This window comes from Sciurus vulgaris (assembly GCF_902686455.1).
Source record: "Sciurus vulgaris genome assembly, chromosome: 4".
NCBI lineage: Eukaryota > Metazoa > Chordata > Mammalia > Rodentia > Sciuridae > Sciurus > Sciurus vulgaris.
This window is the reverse complement of record NC_136464.1, coordinates 79,950,678-79,971,844: the sequence shown is the minus strand read 5'-3', so window position 1 is coordinate 79,971,844 and position 21,167 is coordinate 79,950,678. Positions and strand designations below refer to the sequence as shown.

General features: G+C 40.8%; 2 protein-coding genes across 7 annotated transcripts in view; one reads left to right on the top strand and one right to left on the bottom strand.

Moving 5' to 3' along the window:
* The window catches only part of LOC306660181 (protein prenyltransferase alpha subunit repeat-containing protein 1-like), a 631,547-nt gene that overhangs the window by 221,317 nt on the left and 389,063 nt on the right, over positions 1–21,167 (bottom strand).
* LOC306660171 (annexin A8-like protein 1) overlaps positions 1–21,167 on the top strand; it is a 94,648-nt gene that overhangs the window by 6,986 nt on the left and 66,495 nt on the right. For 5 of the 7 annotated variants that reach the window (XM_079138354.1, XM_079138350.1, XM_079138355.1 and 2 more), the window contains 6 exons: positions 281–360; positions 826–886; positions 1,442–1,534; positions 1,755–1,850; positions 3,919–3,977; positions 5,022–5,144. In XM_079138354.1, coding sequence (XP_078994480.1) covers positions 281–360; positions 826–886; positions 1,442–1,534; positions 1,755–1,850; positions 3,919–3,977; positions 5,022–5,144 — 512 coding nt within the window. Of the gene's footprint in view, positions 1–280; positions 361–825; positions 887–1,441; positions 1,535–1,754; positions 1,851–3,918; positions 3,978–5,021; positions 5,145–8,132; positions 9,087–21,167 lie in introns of those variants that run through there. The other 2 variants (XM_079138351.1, XM_079138353.1) reach the window with 2 other exon arrangements.

Below are 21,167 nucleotides of genomic sequence, written 5' to 3'. Positions count from 1 at the left end.
GAAATGGAGCTGTATCAGCAGGTCCTGGTCTGGCTATTTCACCTTGTCCATCACTGTGCTTTGAGCTTGGTTGGGCATTTATGTCACTTGTGGCTCTAAACGATGTCAGGTGATTGCCAGTTGGCCACCTAAGCATTGTATTCTGGTCCTATGCCAAGAGCTCATCCTTCCTAGAAGACTTTAATGGGGAGAGATGTGGGAGACAGGGCTGAAAGGAGGAAATCAGGCCCTGAGGAGGCCCTCGGTCTCTTTCATGCCTCCTGGTCATATTTCCATGCAGACTATGGGTCCAGCCTGGAGGAAGATATCCAAGCAGACACGAGCGGCTACCTGGAGCGGATCCTGGTGTGCCTCCTGCAGGTATCACCGGGTTCCTAGGTCCCCATGGCTTAGGGATCCCAACAGCTCACCCCAGGGAGCAGCTATAAAGTAGAGCCACTGGGATCTGGGCTTGGGTGTATTAGGTACATCTCGGCATGGTTGGAAGGGCCTGACTACGGAGCCTCTGTGCCTCTCCAGACTCATTCAGGTGAAGGCACCTTGAAATTGAGAGATGAGCAGCCTGTCACGATCAGGTCCTTCATGTAGGTCCCATGCCAGGCTTTTTATCTAGCTCTCTGAATCCCCAACCCTAAACAATGTATAACAGTGTTTCTTCTGTTATACAAATGAGAAATCCAGGGTGTGGAGAGGATAATTGGCTTTCTAAATGTCCATGGCCAAGAAGCTGCAGAGTCCTGCCTGTCCTCTAAGCCCCATTGTCCCTTCAGCTCCAACTGTTCTGGTTGCCACCCTGTCTTACAGAACTGTTGTCTGTGTTCCTAGGGGAGCAGGGACGATGTGAGTGGCTTTGTGGACCCAGAACTGGCCCTTCAGGATGCACAGGTGAGGCTGTCTGGCCTCTATTATCTGGACTTCAAGGGTTGACTTGGGTACTACACCTGGCTCCTTTTCCCATGGGGCGTTCTTTGACATGGGGGGGACCTGCCCTGCTCACTTCTGCCCTCTGGTGTCTGAGAAGGGAAGTGGAGGTGCTGGGTAGATGTGAAGGAAGAACAGTAACTTGGATTATAGGGTATGGGTTGAAGCTCTGTCCTACCAGGACAAGCCCATAAACCTAGGGGCACCAGGCCAGTGCCGGAAATGCATGTACAGATTTCCCTGTGCCAACCTGCTCAGTGCTGCCCAGAGGTAGGGGAGGGGTTTGCTTTTCCTAAAGTACCTTCAGTCCCAGTGTGGAAGAAATAATTTAAGCCAGAGCTACTGGGATAAAAGGAGGATAGGATAGTGAACTCCTTATCATAAAAACAGCCATGCAGAGATACTGGCCTTGTTAAATGAACAGGACCTGCCCATCAGCCCCAGCTCTGGGGCTCTGGGGTTCTGTCCTCTAACTCCATTTTCTTCTTTGTGGGCTTGTTCTGGGTGTCCTAATGCTCGGATCTCTATGCAGCAGGAGAGAAGATTCATGGGACCGATGAGATGAAATTCATCACCATCTTGTGCACACGCAGTGCCACTCACCTGATGAGAGGTATGGAGCAGAGGAAGGCAATGCCAGGACACAGGAGCTGCCCTGGATTTAGGGCTCTCCTTCTGTGGTGAATGTCCAGTGTACAGCCTTGTCAATTGTGGGGTTGGGGAGAAAGCCACAGAGCCTTGGACTCCCTTTCAACCAAGAGGGTGGTGAGGGTGGGCTCTCTGAGTGTAGTCTATAATCTGCGAGTCCCCTAAGTGGAGCCCTCTCTCCACAGTCTTCGAGGAGTATGAGAAAATTGCCAACAAGAGCATTGAGGACAGCATCAAGAGCGAGACCCATGGCTCACTGGAGGAGGCCATGCTCACTGTGGGTAAGAACAGCGGCACAGTGCTCAGATGCACATATGTCCATAGGCTGTGGGCAACACAGAGGGCAAAGGGCAAAGGTCCCAGGCAACAGCAAGCAACTGGACCCCATGTTCATCTTCATGGGTTCTCTACACAAACCCCATTCCCTCAGCATGTATCCTAGGATTGTTCCACCCAGAGAGTCTCAGTGTGTCCTGCCAAGGAATCTCAGTGCTGTCTACATGGCACCCATATGAGGGTGTGTATATATGTGTAAGCAGGTGGACATGTGTTAAAGAAAGAACATGAGTGTGATTGGGTGTAAATGTAAATATGTGAGGATGTGCATGAGTTATGAGTGAGAATGTGTGCATGAATGTGTGCATGCATGTGGAGATGTGTTTGAAAGGTAGTGTGTTTATGTGTGGTTATGTGCATGTATATGCAAGAAAGTGAGTACATGCATGAGTGTGCAGGTGTGTGACAGTGTGAATGTGAGTATATGCATGCATGTATGCAGGTGTGTGACAGTGTGTTTAAGAGATTGTTTTTCTGTTTTGTTTTAGTTTTGTGTGTGTGTGTGTGTGTACGTGCATGCATGCACATGCCCAGGGAGCATTCTCTTTCTTGTTGCAAGACCTTGAACAAAGTCACTCTTCTGAACCAGAGCCAGAAATGCAATTGCAGAAATGATGATGTGAGATTTGAGTGCCAGCAAAGGTTTAGTAGTCCAATACCAGTAGTGTCAAGAACCTTCCTCATAGCAGGAAATCAGCAGGACCCAGTCTAGAGCACATCTTAAGATTCAGAGCTGAAATCACAGTAGAAAGTCTTTGCAGAGTAGAGACCTGTAGCCCAGGCAACAGGACATCTCTACACCTCATGCAGTGGAGCTGAGGTCAGGGCTACTGGGCTGAGGCACTCATCACCACACCAGGCTGCCTCTGTGTGGAGCCCAGCAATGAAGGCACTCTTACCTCAACACTGTCTCTCTTGTAAATGCTGTTTTCTGAGATTCCCCAGACAGCTTAGAGCCTGGTTATAAAATCCAGTCTATGTTGGAGCATCTAGGCACACCCACTACCCCATGTCAGCAACACTGTCAGCCCTTAGGTCCTAAATAACAAAACCTCCTAGTTAATATCCTCTGGTAGGGAAGAGTAGAGGTGTGTGGGGCCCCACTGTGCTGGGCACTTCCTGTTCATTTCTCCTCAAATCTCACTCTCTCACGTCACATATGAGTCAGGGTTGTCAAGCAAAGAAGTCACACCACACCATTGAGACGAGTTTAAACACATACCTATGTCCCTCAAATCCCACACTTCTTATGCAGCCTTGGCTTGAAATGTTACCTCCTCATGCAGATGCCAACTCTCTCCAGGGACATCCATGACAGATGCTTCATGAAAGAGCAAGAATAGGGTCTTCTCTCTCAATAAGGTGTCCACTCTCTCAATCAGGTGTTCCTGGTGAATTGGTCCCCCTGAGCTGAGCTGCACTAATCACATAGTAATTAAAAATGCAGGATTCCTGCTGGTAGGGCTCTCTGAGGTCCTGGCTGTCATGCTGTGATGCCTCTGTGGAACCGTGGAATTCTTGGTGGTGTCTGGGTGAGAGCCTAGGGACAGTGCTGGGTCTAAGCTGTCCTCTGGCTTATCTAACCCTGTGGATGCCCAGTGGATTTCATATCTCACCATTTTACCTGCCTGATCTGGACTTTGGATCTATGCCTAGTGTCCCAGTCTCCCTTTTCTGCCTCACCTCCTGGTACAAAGCTTTGAGGGATATAGGCAGGAGTTTAAACCCTGCCTCAACGGTGCAGTTGCTTTGGACTTGTTGCTTGGACTCATCTGAGACATGACAGTGAGTGAGACTTTGAAGAGAAATGATCATGAAGTGCCCAGCACAGTGGGGTCCTGCATATCTGCATTGTTCCCTGCCAGAGATTATTAATTAGGCAAGGCACAAACAAATATGCCAAGACTTGGCAATGCTAACCTCTAACACTTGAGACAAAGCATAATTAAATGAAGGTATGTGCAACACCGCCTACAACCTTGAGAATACTAACAGAGTTTTTCTGTTTTCCAGTGAAATGCACCCACAACCTTCATAGCTACTTTGCAGAGAGACTCCACTATGCCATGAAGGTAACTTTTCTATCTATTGCCTCCCTTACAGTCTGCCATATATGTCACCAACTGGATAACCAGGAAGCTCAGAGACAGTGGATAACCACTGTCTTCAACACTGAGGTTTCTTTTATTCTCATCTCTTGAACATCAGAAAGGTTTAAGTTCTCAGGGAAAACTGAGTCTAGAAAAGAGAAATCACAACTGCAGGGGAATTTGAACAGGTGCATGCAAGGGTGTCCATTGTACTGAACTGTTACCATTCTAGGAGATCCATATTGTCATTGCCATCCTAAAGATTGTATAACTGAGGCTCCCACTCAAGATTACCCAGCTGCTAAGTGGTAGAGCTGCTGTGAATTGAACTTAAGCCTGTCCATTTGTTCTTTTCATTGTACCACATGGCCTCCATGACAGCAGATTTGTACTAGAGGTCACAGGCAAGAATTTCCAGGAATGAAGACACCCTTGCCATGGTCAAGTTCAGAGGAAAATTGCCACACATAGTGCATTTGCCTGTGACACCTTGATTTGCCTGTTGTACAAAAGGCTACCTGAGTCACAGAAACAGATGCCCAACTCACTCATCACAGTTTCTGATGTTAGTTAGAAACTAACTGGAAGATCGTTAACTTGATTCTCCAAGGATAGAGTCAGTGCCCTTCTTCTCTGATACATGGTTGCTGACACCACCTAAAATAAGAGGCAGGCCAGAAACCCCAAACTCCAGAAATGAGAAAAGGCATGGGATTCCCAGGTAGCTTCATCTGATGTGAGACTGGTCTGGGATGAAAGAGTGGGAAAATCCTATGTATGAAATGGCCATTTAAGTCAATTTTGATGTGCTGCTTCTCTAGAAAGAAGTATTGTTTCTGGAGTTGTGAATTTTTGCGTCTAGAATCTAATGTGGCAAACCAAACGCACAATGCAATTTGGGGCACCTGGGTTCTAGAAAGGAAAGAGGCCTGAAGAGTGAGTGAAAAGATATTGAGATTCGTCCTTGACTATTGAGGTGGACAGGAAAGGTGAGAAGTGATGGTTGATTGCTACTGTCTCATCCAGGGACCAGGGACACGTGATGGGACCCTGATAAGGAACATTGTTTCCAGGAGTGAAATTGATTTAAATCTTATCAAGGGTGAATTCAAGAAGATGTATGGCAAGACCCTCAGCAGCATGATCATGGTAAGTCATGAGTTCCCAATTTTCACTCCAGTTTGTGACATAAACATTACTGAGAGACCTAGATGTTATGACCTATGTGCAAAATGACCACCCCTTTCCTGTGGGCATCACATGCTTGAATTGATTACTTTATGATGAATGCAGGCAACAAGAAAGAGGGCAGTGTGGCTAGAGCCCAAGGGGAACCTCAGAGGGAAAAAACGGAGGTCAAAGCAAGGAACTCCCTCTGTGTCTGGCTCAAGAAGTTGACTTTGCATATGAGTTATGATTATGCCTTTGAAAATACATGCAATCCTTGTAGCAGAATTCCTGTTTGAGAAATCAATGAGAGCAAATCCTTTAGTAAATTGGGACTCTGCTCAGTCTAGATTTAAATAGTCCTGGCAGAAAACTTTTGGGGAAATATATTGGATGGGCTCCAGTGAATTGCTTAACCAGATTTTGGTTAGTGAAAATTCTAAGTCTTCAAATGTAGAGTGATTGTTACATGACTACAACTATGAGAAAAAAATAGCTCATATGGCAATCAATGCAAATTGAGACCTTGACAATTTCATTAACGTAAGTCAAATCATGATACTCATGTGCAAGTCTTCATTAGCTACTAAATGAAGTCACTAGTTCTTCTATAAAGGTTTGGTTGCTACTCTATTTTCTAAGAAATACATGGTTTGCAATACAATTTGCCTGTGGTCTCTTTGGATTCCATACCTTATGTTCTGCATCTGTGGATTCGACCAAAAGTATTCAGAAAAAAATTTCATCTGTGTTGAACATGCACAGGCCTTTTTTTCATGTTATTATTCCCTAAATCATACAATAAAACAACTATTGATAATGCACTTACATTGTTTTAGGTACTGTAAGTAATCTAGATACGATTATATAAGTATTCAGAAGAATGTATGCAGTTTATATGCAAATACTACACCATTTTGTATAAGGTACTTAATCAAGCATCTGCAGATTTTTATACCCATGGTGGGAGGAAGGAAGATCCTGGAATCTATTTCCTGCTGAAAGATGACTGTATGTTTAAAAACAAAAACACTTCTGCTTTAAGATGTTTCAGAATGGGGCAGCAAATAGGCAGGGGGTAGGGAAGGGCTGGAATTATTCTTTGTTTTGTTTTAGACTTCCCAGGCAACTTTGTCAGGAGGCAGGAGACAGGAGGGCTAAGCACAAACCAGCCTAGTCTGCTACTATGTCAAAGCAGATTTTCATGAATCCTCTCAACCACACATGGTTATTTATGCCATTGGAAAGATTCCTTCTCAGCATTTCAGTTAGAGCCACAGAACATTTCCAAAGAACAAAAACTCTATTAGGTGAACTGATCACTTCAACCTAAGATGTAGACCCTGTGGTAGAAATGTAAACTTAGCAGACTAATGATTTCAGACAAAAAATTTAAAAAAAAAAAGTGCAGCTATTTATCCAGCAATAGATTTTGATTTTTGTTTCCTAATGTTGTCACTTAAGAAAAATTCAGTTGGAGTTGTGAATGAGAGAACCAAACATTTTTCTTTAGAAAATGTAGTTAAAAAACAACAAGATTCTTGGTAAATTTTCCTAAACTATCAAGGAATAGATATTTCCTGAGATTTAAACTTCTTCAGAGCAAAGCAGAACTAGCTCCAGTCCTTCCCCTCACCTACCACTACCCTCTTTGGGCCCAGTGTCCTTAACCACAGAAAAAGAGAACTGGGTGGTTTCCCCTTGCCTGTTCCCCTGGCTCTACATGCCATGACTAGGCAGTCCTATTAAGACCTGCTAATGACTAAGAAATGGAGTTATTGGATCTGTTGGGTCCATCTTACAGGGGAAGAAACATTGTTCGATCCTTATATCAGCTGGTTGCTGAGTAGGCAGGCTCATCTTCTTCCTACCATTCACTCCTCACTACATCTCAGCAAGATGTCTGCCAACACTGATGGCATTTTGTAGAGGACAGAATGTCTCACAGAGGTTAAGGTATGGTCAGTGTAGGATGACAGGGCCACATTACGTGTCAGTGGCCCAAAGCCTGAGCTCTTTCTGCCCCATGGCCCTGCCTCCAGCTACAGCTCTGGATGCCCTGCTTTCAATCTTGGTGAACTTAGCTTTAAATTACTGTGACCAAATACCTGAAAATAACAACTTACAGGAGGGAAGATTTATTTCAGCTCATGATTTTAAAAGTTGCAGTCCATGGTTCACTGACTCCATTGCTGCAGACCTGTGGTGAGGCAGAGTGTCACAGCAGAGGGGATGTAGTGGAGCAAAGCTGCTTACCTCAAGGAGCTGGGAAGCAAAGAGAGAAGGATAAAGGGGTGAGGGACAAGAAGTACCCTTCAGTGCACCCCCAGTGACCTACTTCCTCCAAATAACCCCCACCTACTACACTTTCCACTACCTCCTAATAATGCCATCAAATTAATGATCTATCAATGGATTAATCCACTGATGAGATCAGAGACCTCATCATCCAATCATTTCCCAAAAGCTGGACCTCAGAACATGACTGCATTGGAGAATAAGCCTTCAACACATGAACTTTTGGTGGACATTTCAGATTCACACCATAGCACTTGCCTCCCTGAACTACAATAGCAGGTGTTGAAAGAATAACAGGTTGTGTTGAGTAAGTGAATGGTTGAGTGCCTGAGTGAAACATGGGAAAGAGCCCCAGGGCAAAAGATGGAGTAATGAAGTCACCCACACACCTTTCTTATTTAAGAGCACACTGTCTCTGTGATCCATTTTTTACAACCACCTCCCATGTAATTAGTAAGAAAATTTAAAAAAAAAAGAGATACAAAGCAGTAGTCTGAAATGAAGAACAAGGAAAGAAGAAAAGTAAGGAACCTGTGGTGTAGGAACACCTAAAGAGCTGGGCCCCACCCAAAGAAAATGACTTCTAGTAATAATAATAGTAGGTGCTCTTGACCAGCCAGGTCAATGTCACAAACACCTCCCTTCTAACTCTACTGTGACTTCTGCCCTCAGGATGACACCAGCGGTGACTACAAGAATGCCCTGCTGAGTCTGGTGGGCAGTGACCCCTGAAGACACTGAAGAATGAGAGCAGAGGCTGAGAAGCTGGAGCTGCCAGCCCTGCTTGCACAACCTTGGCAATGGATAAGGGTGGAGTGGGAAACTCAGCCAAGATTTTATATTTCTATCTCCCAGTTTCCAGTGCTTTCCAGTCAATATTTCTGATCCAGAGGATGAGACCAGCCTTGGGTTCCTCTTTCTACCTCTTCCTCCGGTCATTTGCAGGTGAATGTACCATGCCAACCTTCACATTCCTGTAGCCAGACAAATATGTCAGCATGAAGGGGCCTGCAGGGGCTCAGTGGTCATTCTTTACTTTCTAGACAGTTGTTTCTCAAGTTTTATTGGTCAATTGTGTAGGTACAGGTTACACAGATCCCTTGGCTCAGCCCCATCTACTGAACCAGGGTCTTCTGAGGAAGAACTAGAGTGTTCTAAGGAAGAACCAGAGATTATCTGTCTCAGCTGATATACTTCTCTATCAAGCAACCAGTGAGAAGGCCATGAAAACCCTTTTGTTTTAGAGCTCATACCATTGGGGAAACTAGTAAAGGGACACTTTTCCATGACAATTGGGATGCCTATAATATTCATTTAAAAGCCTCATCAGAAAACTTGAAGCTTTGGATAGAAGAGAAATTCTCAGTTCATCCTGTTAACAAATTAATTAGATTAGACTACAAATCAAAGTTCTGACCCAAGTACACAATGTTGAAAGAGGCTTAGATTTGTTCAGTTGCCAACGAACTCCTAACACAGCATGTAGCATAGGGCAGCATGCCAAACCCTGAGCACAACTCTCACCCTGACCCAAGGGCCACTGAGCCTGGATATCCACAGAAGCCAATGGTAGTCTTTCTAAATATATTTGGTTTGCAGAATAATAAACATTTGTACAATCAAAAAGTGTTTTTGGATTTTTTACAGTGATCAGGGTAAGACCAGTTTCATTGATCAGAAATGGATCTTTGGGGAGCAATCCAACCTCGCACCTCTGTGGGCATTTCTCTGAAGGAACACTGAGGGGGAGCTGTGGGCACTGTTGCCCCAGGGAAAAAAAACTGTGAATGAGTACACTTCTAGTTACTTTCTGATTTGTAGTCAACATTTCAGGGTTGAAAGGAGCTTTAAAATCACTTTATCCTATTCCAGCCTGCAGCTTGACTGCTCTCCCTGGCATCCAACCAGGAGTGATCCTTGGTGTCCTAGGGCTCTGCTCGATATGTGTAGAATGTACATAACTGTCCTCAAAAAATGGAGACGAGCTGCCTTCTTGAAAGGTCAGATCCTTTTCCAACTGAGCCCAAACTTGCCCACTGCTCTCGACTCTCATCTAGAGCCACAACTTTCTTTCCTAATAACAACGTTTTAATATCTGAAGAAGGCCCACATATTCCAGTAAACCTTCTGCCAAAGCTAAATGTCCCCAGTACGTCCAACTATTTGTTGGACTCTGATTTGAGGCCATGACCTCTGAACATGCTCCACTTTGCAAGCTCCAGAGTGTGTCTGCAAATGGTCAGGGCATGCTAGGGAGACGAGAGCAGTGCAAACTCTGAGGTCAGGGGATGGGAGGCGGATTCTGGATTCATGACTCTGAGCTCACACTGTCTAAAACTAAGTGTGCTTGTATTTCAATGCAGGGTGGGGTCCTGGTTATAATTGCTGCCCTAGATATAGTGGTGTAAAACCATAATTTAATGGTGTTCACAGATTCTCTAGATCAAGAATCCAGTAAGGAAGATCTAAAAGTCAGGGTGATTATAAAGCAAGAGACTTCAATAACATGGAAAATTCCTCATTCCCGTATGTGGTGCCTGGGTGAGATGACTGGAAAGCTGGGCTCAGCTGCGACTGCCCCGTGGAGCCCTGACATGCAGCATTTCCAGCTGTTGTGATGTGTTAGAAATAAATCACTAGGTCAGTCTTGAATTAAGACATGGAATTTTATTCACTGGCGGGTCAAGGGGCAGTGACCAAGTTGTCTCTGCACACCTCGATCCCTTGCAGAAGGTAGGGTATCTCTTTTATAGCCAAAAACCACAAGCCGCCAGTAAGTCAAAACCATAGCAACATAGGAAAGTGGGTCAGAATGATCCAGTTCAGGGTACAGTATACTACCCAAGAAAAATGGAAACTGAAAAGAGAACATAATAGTGCTTTATATAAGAATAACAGAAACATTTTCCAACTGCTGTGCATTTCTAAGCAGGGTGTGCTAAGCAGGAGGTGGGTTACATAGGCGGGGTTTTCGTGTGGGAGAAACATTTCTTACATGAAATGGAGACTTAGGGTAAAAAGGAATTTGTCTGATCAAGGCACATATAGTTTGCCCATAACACAGCATGTGACCTGGAGATGGGAGGGTGCCTCATGTGGCAGCTCTGTTCATCTAGTGGACAAAAACTAGGCCGTATTGCCCTCTGTGATGTAGACTCAGGAGTCATATTACATCACTACCTCTGTACCCTATTAGAAAAAAATATCACTAGCTATCCAACTTCAAGGGAAGGACAGACCCCATCTGCCAGTGAGTGGAGGGTCAAGGACTTTAGAGACCATTTTTTAATCAAAAAGTAGTCCTCAAGTTATTCAACATTTGGGAGAGCACAGCCCACTACCTGAATGGCTGATGCCATTAGGGCTGGAGCAGAACTTCAGAGGCCCCTCAGGGCTAGTCCTCAAGCCTTGGTACTGGGTAGAGGGTTGTCTGTGGGACACCAGGGAGGCAGGGGTGGGTGAGGAGCAGCTGCTGTGCACCAATATGTCTTAATCTGCTCAGGTTGTCAAGATAACATACAGTGGATAATTGGGTGGTTAAGCAACAGCATTTTTTTCCTTATACCTCTGGATACTAGGACTAAGGTCAAGGGAAGCCTATGTAGTTTCTGGTGAGTTCTCTCTTTCTAGCTTTGAAAGGGCTTCCTTCTGGATGTATCTTTACATGGCCTGTGCTCTATGTTCATACTCAGCTCTCTCGCGCGCTCATATTCTTTCTCTTTCTCTCTTTCTCCTTCTTCTTATATGGTCACTAAAGAAAGAAAGCCCCATCCCTTTATGAGGTTAGATGACCTCCTCTAGCCCTAATTACTTCCTAAAGTCCCCTTTTACAAATACCATCACACTAGGGGCTGAGCTTCAATAACAAATATTCAATCCATAGCACAGCAGTGCTGAAGGTCCCAGAAATTTCACATCAAACTTCAGCAGCTGTACCAGGGTGTGGCACCTGGACACTGTCCTGCTGATGATTCTCTTTTTCCCTTTTTTAGTTCATTTCCTGCTCTGAATTTCCTCTCAGTGTTGAGTCACTGTCTGACCCATAACTGTATTCTGCCGACATGCTTTAAGAAGAACTTAGAAGACTCTTCTGCCCTGTATTCCTGTACACACTGGTTTTCAAGACTTGGGATTCTTTTGCAGCCCACCGGAGAAATCCTTCATGTGGCCAAATAGGAGCCTTGAGCAAAGCTGAGTCTACTTAGACTGCCCAGGAATGACAGCATGTCCAAGTGTATGCCCAGCAACGGCTTCTCTTTTAGCAAAAATGTGACCCTTATACATCTCTCCCAATGGACCAGAAGACACTTCTGCCTCCTGAACAGAAGAGTAGAATAGAGTGAAAACAGCAGGTCCCCTCAGATTGGAGGGGATGTGTTCTCTCTCCCTGGTGTCAGAGCTAGAGAAATGTGGTGGGTGGGTGTGAGCAAACTCTCCATGGGGCGGCTCCAACTGAGTGCCATCTATGAGGTGACTCTCATGGTGGCCAGGAAGCAGAAGGATCTGGTCAGGATACAAGTAACACCCTCGGCACCTCCAAATCAGCTTTCCTGGAATAACATTTTGGATGCTTTTTATCAGTCACATTAGGAAGGTATTTGTTTTACTCTTATGTTTTTAAAGATAAACTGGAGAGGATCCAAGATGGTGGTCTAGAGGGAGGCTGCGTTCCTTGTCGCTCCGCAACGCCAGATTCAAGCAGAGGATATCTGTTTCTTGGTGAGGCAATTTTTGCTGCTTATCGATCCCCTGCTCTTTACCCCATTTGTCTGCTGTGATCACCTGCAATCTGCCAGCATATCGACGCCTTTTTTGAGAGCAGATTGCTCACTGTCAGGCGTTTGTCATCCACCTTTTGCCTGCCTCTCGCCTGTCCATCGCCTGCCTTGCCCCATCCATCACCCAACGCTCGAGGTTCACCTCCTGATCGTCGACAGCTGCCAGCAGATTGACCGTGGACCGCCAGTGGAGAACCAGCTGCCTGCTGCTGCCTGGAAGTTCACTGTTACAGTATCTGCAGGTTTGATTACACGTGGCTGCCACCATTTTGAGACAACAGCCGGGCCCTGTAGGACCCCTGGCCGGACTGACTGAGTCCCGTCTCCAGGATCCCTCAGCCCAACCGATCACTCCCTGCCTCTCGGGCCCTCACATCAACTGACTGCTTCCTGCCGCCAGGACCCCCAGACCAACTGATTGTGCCCTATCACCGGGAACCCAGACCAACTGATTGCACCCGGCCTCCTGGATCCCACAACCACACCAAACACACCCGACCTCCAGAACCACTGCCGGACCAACTGCATCCTGTCTCCAGGACCTCCAGCTGACCACGTGCACCCCTGAGCTGCAGCTCCCCATTTGCCAACACATTTGGAAGCCAGAGCAGCCATCTTGGATAATTCTGGAAGCCGAAGCTCCGATCGGATGGGGCAAATCCCATCCTGCGATGCCTGCTGGAGGCTTGAAGCTCATTCTCAGGTAATTCTCATACATCGGGCTACTGAACACTGGGAGGTTTCATTACAATATGACTATTATACAGTAGATTTTCTTTTTTCTCCTTTTTTAAAAAAAAATTTAAGTTTTTATTTCTTTACGTTTCTTGCTTTCTTTTCCTTCTGTTTACCTGTTCCCTCAGAGTCGCTTTCTCCCTTATTTACATGATGTTATTGTCCCCATAGGGGCTATTTGGTCTAGGATTGCATAGTGTCTGGTTTGGGCACTGCTAATATTGATCTCCCCTTAAAGAAAGGATTTTGGAAACCTATAGGGCCACTATAAGCCTATAGGGGGAAATCTGCAATACCCCCAGATCTGCAGCGCTAGAGGGGAAGATACATGAACAACATGAAAAAACAAGGGAAGAAAATGATCCAAACAAATCTAGATTCCATATTAATAGAATCTAATGACAGTATGGTAGAAGAAATGTCAGAAAAGGACTTCAGATTATACATGATTAAGATGATTCGCGAAGCAAAGGATGAGGTAAGAGAGCAATTGCAGGCAATGAATGATAATACCAATAAGCTGAAAGAGCACCTGCAGGAAGCAAAAGATCATTTCAACAAAGAGATAGAGATTCTCAAAAAAAAAAAAAAAAAAAAAAAAAAAAAAAAAAAAAAAACGGAAATCCTTGAAATGAAGGAGACAATAAACCAAATAAAAAACTCAATGGAAAGCATCACCAACAGACTAGACCACTTGGAAGACAGAACCTCAGACAATGAAGACAAAATATTTAATCTTGAAAATAAAGTCACCCAAACAGAGAAGATGGTAAGAAATCATGAACAGAATCTCCAAGAACTATGGGACATCATGAAAAGACCAAATTTAAGAATTATTAGGATTGAGGAAGGCACAGAGATACAAACCAAAGGAATGAATAACCTATTCAATGAAATAATATCAGAAAATTTCCCAAACCTGAAGAATGAAATGGAAAATCAAATACAAGAGGCTTACAGAACACCAAATGCACAGAATCACAATAGATCCACACCAAGGCACATTATAATGAAAATGCCTAACATTCAAAATAAAGATAGGATTTTGAAGGCCGCGAGAGAAAAGCATCAGATTACATATAGGGGGAGACCAATACAGATAGCAGCAGACTTCTCAACCCAGACTCTAAAAACTAGAAGGGCCTGGACTAACATATTTCAAGCTCTGAAAGAACATGGTTGCCAACCAAGAATACTATACCCAGCAAAACTAACCTTCAGATTTGAAGATGAAATAAAATCCTTCCATGATAAACAAAAGTTAAAAGAATTTACAAATAGAAATCCTGCACTACAGAATGTTCTCAACAAAATATTCCATGAGGAGGAAATGAAAAACAACAATGGAGGTCAGCAAAGGGAGGAACTACCTTAGAGAAAAACCACTCAAAGGAGAAACCAAGCCAACTTAAAAACCAAAAATAAGCCAAATGACTAGGAATACAAATCATTTCTCAATAATAACCCTGAACGTTAATGGCCTAAACTCATCAATCAAAAGACATAGACTGGCAGAATGGATTAAAAAGAAAGACCCAACAATATGCTGCCTGCAAGAGACTCATCTCATAGAAAAAGACATCCACAGACTAAAGGTGAAAGGATGGGAAAAAACCTACCACGCACATAGACCCAGTAAAAAAGCAGGGGTTTCCATCCTTATATCAGATAAAGTGGACTTCAAGCCAAAGTTAGTCAGAAGGGATAAAGAAGGACATTTCATACTGCTTAAGGGAACCATGAATCAGGAAGACATAACAATAGTAAATATTTATGCCCCAAACAATGGTGCATCCCTGTACATCAAACAAATCCTTCTCAATTTCAGGAACCAAATAGAGCACAACACAATATTTCTGGGAGACTTTAATGCACCGCTGTCACCACTTGACAGATCTTCCAAACAAAATCCAACCAAAGAAACCATACAACTCAATAACACAATCAATAACCTAGAATTAATAGACATATATAGAATATTCCATCCATCAATGAACAGATACACTTTCTTCTCAGCAGCACATGGAACCTTCTCAAAAATAGACAATATGTTATGCCACAAAGCAGCCCTTAGGAAATGCAAAAAAATAGAGATACTGCCTTGTGTTCTATCAGATCATAATGGACTGAGAGTAGAAATCAATGACAGTAAAAAAAGGAAATTACTCCAACACTTGGAGACTAAATAATATGCTATTGAATGAAACATGGATAACAAAAAACATCAGGGAGGAGATTAAAAAATTCTTAGAGGTCAATGAGAATGATGATATAACATATCAAAATCTCTGGGACACTATGAAAGCGGTACTAAGAGGAAAATTCATTGCATGGAGCGCATTCCAGAAAAGAATGAAAAGTCAACAATTAAATGACCTAACATTACAGCTCAAAGCCCTAGAGAAAGAAGAACAGAATAACAGCAAAAGTAGTAGAAGACAGGAAATAATTAAAATCAGAGCTGAAATCAATGAAATTGAAACAAAAGAAACTATTCAAAAAATTGACAAAACAAAAAGTTGGTTCTTTGAGAAAGTAAACAAAATAGATAAACCCTTAGCCACACGAACAAAGAAAGAAGGAGAGAGAAGACTCAAATTACTAAAATACATGATGCAAAAGGAAATATCACAACAGACACCACTGAGATACAGAACATAATGAGAAGCTACTTTGAAAATCTGTATTCCAACAAAATAGAAAGTACTGAAGATACTGACAAATTTCTAGAGACATATGCTCCTCCCAAACTAAACCAGGAGGACATACACAATTTAAACAGATCAATATCAAGCAATGAAATAGAAGAAGCCATTAAAAATCTACCATCCAAGAAAAGCCCAGGACCAGACGGATTCTCAGCCGAGTTCTACAAGACCTTCAAAGAAGAACTCATTCCAATACTTCTCAAAGTATTCCAGGAAATAGAAAAGGAGGGTACCCTACCAAACTCATTCTATGAAGCTAATATCACCCTCATACCCAAACCAGGCAAAGACACATCAAGGAAAGAAAATTTTAGTCCAATATCCTTGATGAATATAAATGCTAAGATCCTTAACAAAATATTGGCAAACCGTATCCAAAAACATATTAAGAAAATTGTGCACCACGATCAAGTGGGGTTCATTCCTGGAATGCAAGGATGGTTTAACATCCGTAAATCAATAAACGTAATCCATCATGTCAATAGACTTAAGGATAAGAATCATATGGTTATTTCAATTGACGCAGAAAAAGCATTTGACAATATACAACACCCCTTCATGCTGAAACACTAGAAAAAATAGGGATAGTAGGAACATACCTGAACATTGTAAAGGCTATTTATGCTAAGCCGATGGCCAACATCATTCTTAATGGAGAGAAACTGAAACCATTCCCTTTAAAAACAGGAACAAGACAGGGATGTCCTCTTTCACCACTTCTATTCAACATTGTCCTCGAAACTCTAGCCAGAGCAATTAGGCAGACTAAAGAAATTAAAGGGATACGAATAGGAAAAGAGGAACTTAAGCTGTCACTATTTGCGGATGACATGATTCTATATTTAGAGGATCCAAAAGCCTCCTCCAGAAAACTTCTAGACCTCATCAATGAATTCAGCGAAATAGCAGGCTATAAAATCAACACGCATAAATCTACAGCATTTTTATACGCAAGCGATGAAACAGCTGAAAGGGAAATGAGGAAAACAACTCCATTTGCAATAGCCTCAAAAAAAATAAAATACTTGGGTATCAATCTGATCAAAGAGGTAAAAGATCTCTACAATGAAAACTACAAAACACTGAAGAAAGAAATTAAGGAAGACCTTAGAAGATGGAAAGATCTCCCATGTTCTTGGATAGGCAGAATTAATTGTCAAAATGGCCATACTACCAAAAGTGCTATACAGATTCAATGCAATTCCACTTAAAATCCCAATGACGTACTTCACAGAAATAGAGTAAGCAATCATGAAATTCATCTGGAAGAATAAGAAACCGAGAATAGCTAAAGCAATCCTTAGCAGGAAGAAAGAAACAGGGGGTATCACAATACCAGAACTTCAACTATACTACAAAGCAATAGTAACAAAAACGGCATGGTATTGGTACCAAAAGAGACAGGTAGATCAATGGTACAGAACAGAGGACACGGACACAAACCCAAATAAATACAATTTTCTCATACTAGACAAAGGTGCCAAAAATATGCAATGGAGAAAAGATAGCCTCTTCAACAAATGGTGCTGGGAAAACTGGAAATCCATATGCAACAGAATGAAACTAAACCCCTATCTCTCACCCTGCACAAAACTCAACTCACAATGGATCAAGGACCTTGAAATCAGACCAGAGACCCTGCATCTTATAGAAGAAAAAGTAGGTCCAAATCTTCACCTTGTTGGCTTAGGAGCAGACTTCCTTAACAGGACTCCCATAGCACAAGAAATAAAAGCAAGAATCAATAACTGGGATAGATTCAAAATGAAAAGCTTTCTCTCAGCAAAGGAAACTATCAGCAATGTGAAGAAAGAGCCTACAGAGTGGGAGAAAATCTTTGCCAATCATACTTCAGATAGAGCACTAATCTCCAGAATATATAAAGAACTCAAAAAACTCTACACCAAGAATACAAATAACCCAATCAACAAATGGGGCTAAGGAAATGAACAGACACTTCACAGAAGAAGATCTACAAGCACACAACGAACATATGGAAAAATGTTCACCATCTTTAGTAATAAGAGAAATGCAAATCAAAACCACCCTAAGATTCCACATCACCCCAATTAGAATGGCGATTATCAAGAATATAAGCAACAATAGGTGTTGGAGAGGATATAGGGAAAAAGGTACACTCATACCTTCTGGTGGAGCTGCAAATTAGTGCAGCCACTCTGGAAAGCAGTGTGGAGATTCCTTAGAAAACTTGGAATGGACCTACCAGTTGACCCAGCTATCCCACTCCTTGGCCTATACCCAAAGGACTTAAAATCAGTATACTACAGAGATGCAGCCACATCGATGTTCATAGCTGCTCAATTCACAATAGCCAGATTGTGGAACCAACCTAGATGCCCTTCAGTTGATGAATGGATAAAGAAACTGTGGTATATATATATATATATATATATATATATATATATATATATATATATATATAATGGACTATTACTCAGCCATAAAGAATAATAAAATTATGGCGTTTGCAGGTAAATGGATGAAGTTGGAGAATATCATGCTAATTGAGATAAGCCAATCTCAAAAACCAAAGGACGAATGATCTCGTTGATAAGCAGATGATGACACATAATGGGGGGTGGGAGGGGTTAGTGTTAGTGTTAGGGTTAGGTTTAGGGAGGGGGGCAAGAATGGAGGAAGGAAGGACTGTATAGAGGGAAAAGAGGGGTGGGAAGGGTAGAGGGAGGGAAAAATAACAGAATGAATCAAACAACATTACCCTATGTAAATTTATGATTACACAAATGGTATGCCTTTACTCCATGTACAGAGAAACAACATTTATCCCATTTGTTTACTATTAAAAAAAATATATAAACAAAAAAAAAGTCAAATTGCAAGTGAGTTTTTTTTCATTTATGAAATTAAAATTCAAATACTTGGTGTGTTTCCAACATTTTGCAGTTTTTAGAGACTTAGTCAATAAATACTTACTTATTTATAATAACTATATTTTAAAAGAATTAACACATGGAGAGTACATAGCAAATAGCCAACAAAAGTTATCATGTAATTGTGCATCATTTTCTTAATTAAAATATTACATATTATCTAATTATGCTTTTCAAATATGTCACTGATTCAAACACTTCTAATTGATCCAACTTTCCTTACAGGTTAATAGCCTAAGTGAAGTATTTTTTTTTTAAGGGTTAGTTGTTAAAAATCAAACATCAGTTGTTTTATAATTAGACTGTATTTTTTACAGACACTTTAATAATATATCAAATCATTATGTTGATAAATTTCATCTGCAAAAATTATGTAACACTCCCAAAACAAATAAAACATTATTTTGTAAGTTTAGCTGATTATTTATATAATCAGATGTTCAATTTTATAAAATACTTTCCAATATGCAAATAGTAGAAAAAGTATGGATCTGAGTATCTTTCACTCTTTCAGTGTCAAGAAAATAGACTTAAAAATTTCTAAATTATATTTTCTTTAGTTTTAAGTAATATTCAATATAATTATATACACATATTCAGGCACACATATACAATAGCATCCCCTCGTGTTTGATATTATTGTAATTCTTTCCTATTATTGCAGAGAAAAAAAATAAAATATGTCTGAGCATTGTAGATGTGGTCTTGCAAACAAAATCAATACTTGGAATTAAAAAGGAATACCATATATATTTTTACATGTGCACAGTGAATTTGAATAAGGGTTGATTATGTTGAAAATTCTTTATGATAATAACACTACAAACTAGCCTAAATAGGTAAAGTGTCATTTAACTATGAAGGTAGCTGGTGTTTGTGGAGTTCATATTAATGTTAATGATTCAGCAAAAAAAAAAAAAAAAAAAAAAGTTTGAATGCCTACTAAGTATGTACCAGGAGGATTTTGGGATTATTGCAATGAATGGAAGCAGATTCAGTTTTTGTTCTAAAAGAAAATGTAATCTAATGAATGTAAATTTCTAATATTCTCCATTCTAAAAGTAAAGGCAAGCACTTCCAATTGTTTGTAGAAAAATGTTAGCCTGATGTTTGCCTTCAATCCTGACTTTCCCTGAGAGCATGGTTTTACATTCATATACTAACTAAATTCTATATGTTTACAAAATAAACAAGTGATTCTCCTTGTTTATCAACCATTGTTAAAATAAGTACAATTACATATTTTATTCTTGTAAGACTCCCAAAAACATTGTCCAGGCCTTCCCCAAAAATCTGTGTCATAGAATGAAGAAAGCATGTCTTCTGTATATTTTGATTTAACTAATAGTTATTAAGTTTAAAAATTAAAATTAAAGTCAAAGATAGACATACCCTGAAGGAGAATGCTAAATTTACATTAACGTTTAAAATACAACATAATACCTCATCACTATTAAACAGCATGCTTTTATAATACTGAAGCTCAGATGATGAGCTTTTAAGTTGTAAAGAATGCTTACACAATTTCCATCAGTGTTTCATCTTCCAACAATAACAAAAATTTCTATACATAACATAGTTATTTCTATCTAATCAGAGAAATATGCAAGGTTGACAGGTTAATTAGTATTGTGTGAAAAGATGATAATTATCTCTTATTTAATTTCAAATTTCTGGTAGTTTAGTCTCCTCAAAATCAATCATGAACTTTAGTTGATTTTGTATAAAAAAGAAAGGAAAAGAAAGAAAGGGAAGATTAACATATGTTTACTAAAATTTGAATAAAAATGAATGAGAATGGTGCTTTGTAAGCTTAGTGGGAATTTTCAAACAAGTTGAAATAAAAAATAAAATCATTGCTTTTCTCCCAAGACCCAGATTCAAAAAAACAAGTTCTACTAAGAACCTGTGGAATTATTTTAAACATCATTTTAAAGAGATTAAGATTCGTGTAAAAAAAGAATGTTTAAATAACATGAAAAATATTAACTTTCATATTTGTTACACATTACACGATAGAAATTCAAATAAAGGTATTAATTGGTCATTAGTAATACAAAAATAGAAAATTTTTTCTTACAACAGGGTTCTATGAAGCCTGTTCAATATGACAAAATTTTAAATCTAATGTTTTTAAGAATCATGATAGATTTCAAAAATAGCATTTAAATTAATTGTCACTTTTAATTCCTGGTAACATTCAGTCTGACTTTTGTCAATAAGGGTCTTGATATACCTAAATAAACATGTTTAAGGCTAGTAAATGAACCCAATAGCAATTATTGATGGGATGCTGTTCCTTTACTAATAATTCCCCAACCTTGCCTGTTCTAAAGTATGAAAATAAAACCAAGCCCGTTAATCAGAATTTTCCCCAAACATGCTCATATAAAAATAATCATTCTATCAAGTGGAGTGAACGTTTCCAAAGATTTCCCTGAAATGTGATGTTGTTAGTATTGAATGTTCCCTCTTTACTAATGATACTTCAAGAACGATATAACAGCTAAAAACAACTGATTAATTTTGATGGCACCACATCATCTGATTTTCAGACACTCAGTATTAATTTAT